The sequence below is a fragment of the Limulus polyphemus genome, unplaced genomic scaffold, assembly GCF_000517525.1.
Source record: "Limulus polyphemus unplaced genomic scaffold, Limulus_polyphemus-2.1.2 Scaffold1339, whole genome shotgun sequence".
NCBI classification, from domain to species: domain Eukaryota; kingdom Metazoa; phylum Arthropoda; class Merostomata; order Xiphosura; family Limulidae; genus Limulus; species Limulus polyphemus.
Window position 1 is genome coordinate 32,317 of NW_013666949.1, and position 1,803 is coordinate 34,119.

At 28.5% G+C, this 1,803-nt stretch overlaps 1 protein-coding gene across 6 annotated transcripts in view; it reads right to left on the reverse strand.

Annotated features, from left to right (window-relative positions):
- The window catches only part of LOC106463160 (E3 ubiquitin-protein ligase TRIP12-like), a 125,515-nt gene that overhangs the window by 19,505 nt on the left and 104,207 nt on the right, over positions 1-1,803 (reverse strand). For all 6 annotated transcript variants that reach the window (XM_013923159.2, XM_013923157.2, XM_013923158.2 and 3 more), the window contains 2 exons: positions 1,540-1,638; positions 1,302-1,416 (listed from right to left, as the gene is read on the reverse strand). In XM_013923159.2, coding sequence (XP_013778613.1) covers positions 1,302-1,416; positions 1,540-1,638 — 214 coding nt within the window. The remainder of the gene's footprint in view (positions 1-1,301; positions 1,417-1,539; positions 1,639-1,803) is intronic.

The following is a 1,803-nucleotide window of genomic DNA, read 5'->3' on the forward strand; positions in this document are numbered from 1 at the left end:
AATTATGGTCAGCACTTAGAAAATTCTAGAAAACAAACAAAATTGTACAATTTTCAGTTTTTAACTGTTAAATTTCTACATGAACATGTCGTCTGAAATGTTTTAAAGAAATCACTTGTAGCAAATTAATTAGAATTCAGTTACACATGTACAAAGTGACTAATACTAAAACTTCAAAGTATAAAGGTACATGAATATCTGTGGAAAGTATAAATGCAACTGACAATTATATGCCATATTATGGTGAAACAGTTGTTAATGTTTAATAAAGTGATGAAATGTGAATTTACAAATCTAATAATGGTATATTTCCATTGTGCTAATGTCAGCCAACAGAGTAAGGAAGCTCAAAAGTATAAAAATAAAAACATGAAATAGTACATGCAAAAAATCTTTAATTCCATTTTCTTGAAAAAATACCATAAAATGTATAATAAAAAAACAGCAGTATTATAGTTTATTTCATTTTATTTATCATTTTTCATCAGCAAAACCATTTTCACAAGCCTATAGTGTGAAACCTTAAAACCACTCCACCCATTTTTCATACTTTTTAATGAATATCAGTAACTTGAGTGTAGATGCAAACAATATCATTAACCTCCAAATGTGCTTTACTGAATATCATCTATAGATGCATACACATATTTTCAATGTTATACTAAGTATACTTTCTATATGAGACTTGCATGATAGTTTATTTACTTAGAAACAACCACAATTTAATAAAATAAAAACAAAAGGTAGGATGTAAATACACAATAACTTCTTAGGCTTAAGACATGTTATACAGTTACATTTGTAATCTCAACCAAAAGCATTTATACCGACATAAAAAACATGGCTGATTTCTCTTAATAGTTAATTGACAACGTATGATATGTTTTTAGGATTAAGCAAAATGAATGTAAACTGAGGTTATTTAAGCAAGTTGTTTTATATTTTAATCATTTAACAATTATTCACCTGACTATTTATTTACTAACATTAACTAAATGGAGTATATTTATGCTACATATTTTGTTAGTTAATGTTCACTTACTCTTAGTTAGATAACTGTAAATGTACAAGGATTACCTTGTTCAAAATAAAATCATCAGTCAGTGAGATATTACATATAGTTCCAAAAAACATTCACCAAATTTATTTTTCTTTTGCATAAAAGGTTAGAAACTAATAATAAATAAATGTTCTAATAAAGCTACTTCTAAACTAAATTTTAGATCATGGAAGTCACAGGCAAGGTGAGTCTCATTGCTATTTTAAAAAAAAGGCATTTTTTTTACACTATTTCTAAATACCTTTTCCATCACTAACAGTTACTGCTTCTCCTCGCCACAAATCAGAATCAGCTCGCTGGAACTCTTTTGACACAAGGGCATAAAACTCCAGTGTTGGTCCCAATCCTGTTCCCACCTTTTATTACAGAAAAAATGTATTTTATCTTTACAATAAAATATTGACTATTTTATAAAAAAAATACAGCTACATTACAACAAAGTATATTTTTCCTGAGATTTCAACTGAGCTTTGACTTACTTCATTTTCATACTGTATCTCCAATAAAGCTCTGGAACTTCCTAAATCTTGCATAACCACTTCTGCTTGTTTTAATAAATCATCACGCGAAACTGTCCGCTGCAATAAACAAAATTAACATTGTTAATTGAAATTTAGCATGCAATGTTGAAGAAACCTAAGATACAATATATATGTGAGTGGGGAGGGGGGGGGAATGTGCCATATACACTGAGTGGTCACAAGTAAATAGACACCTAATTTTTCGTCATTTAACTGATTTAT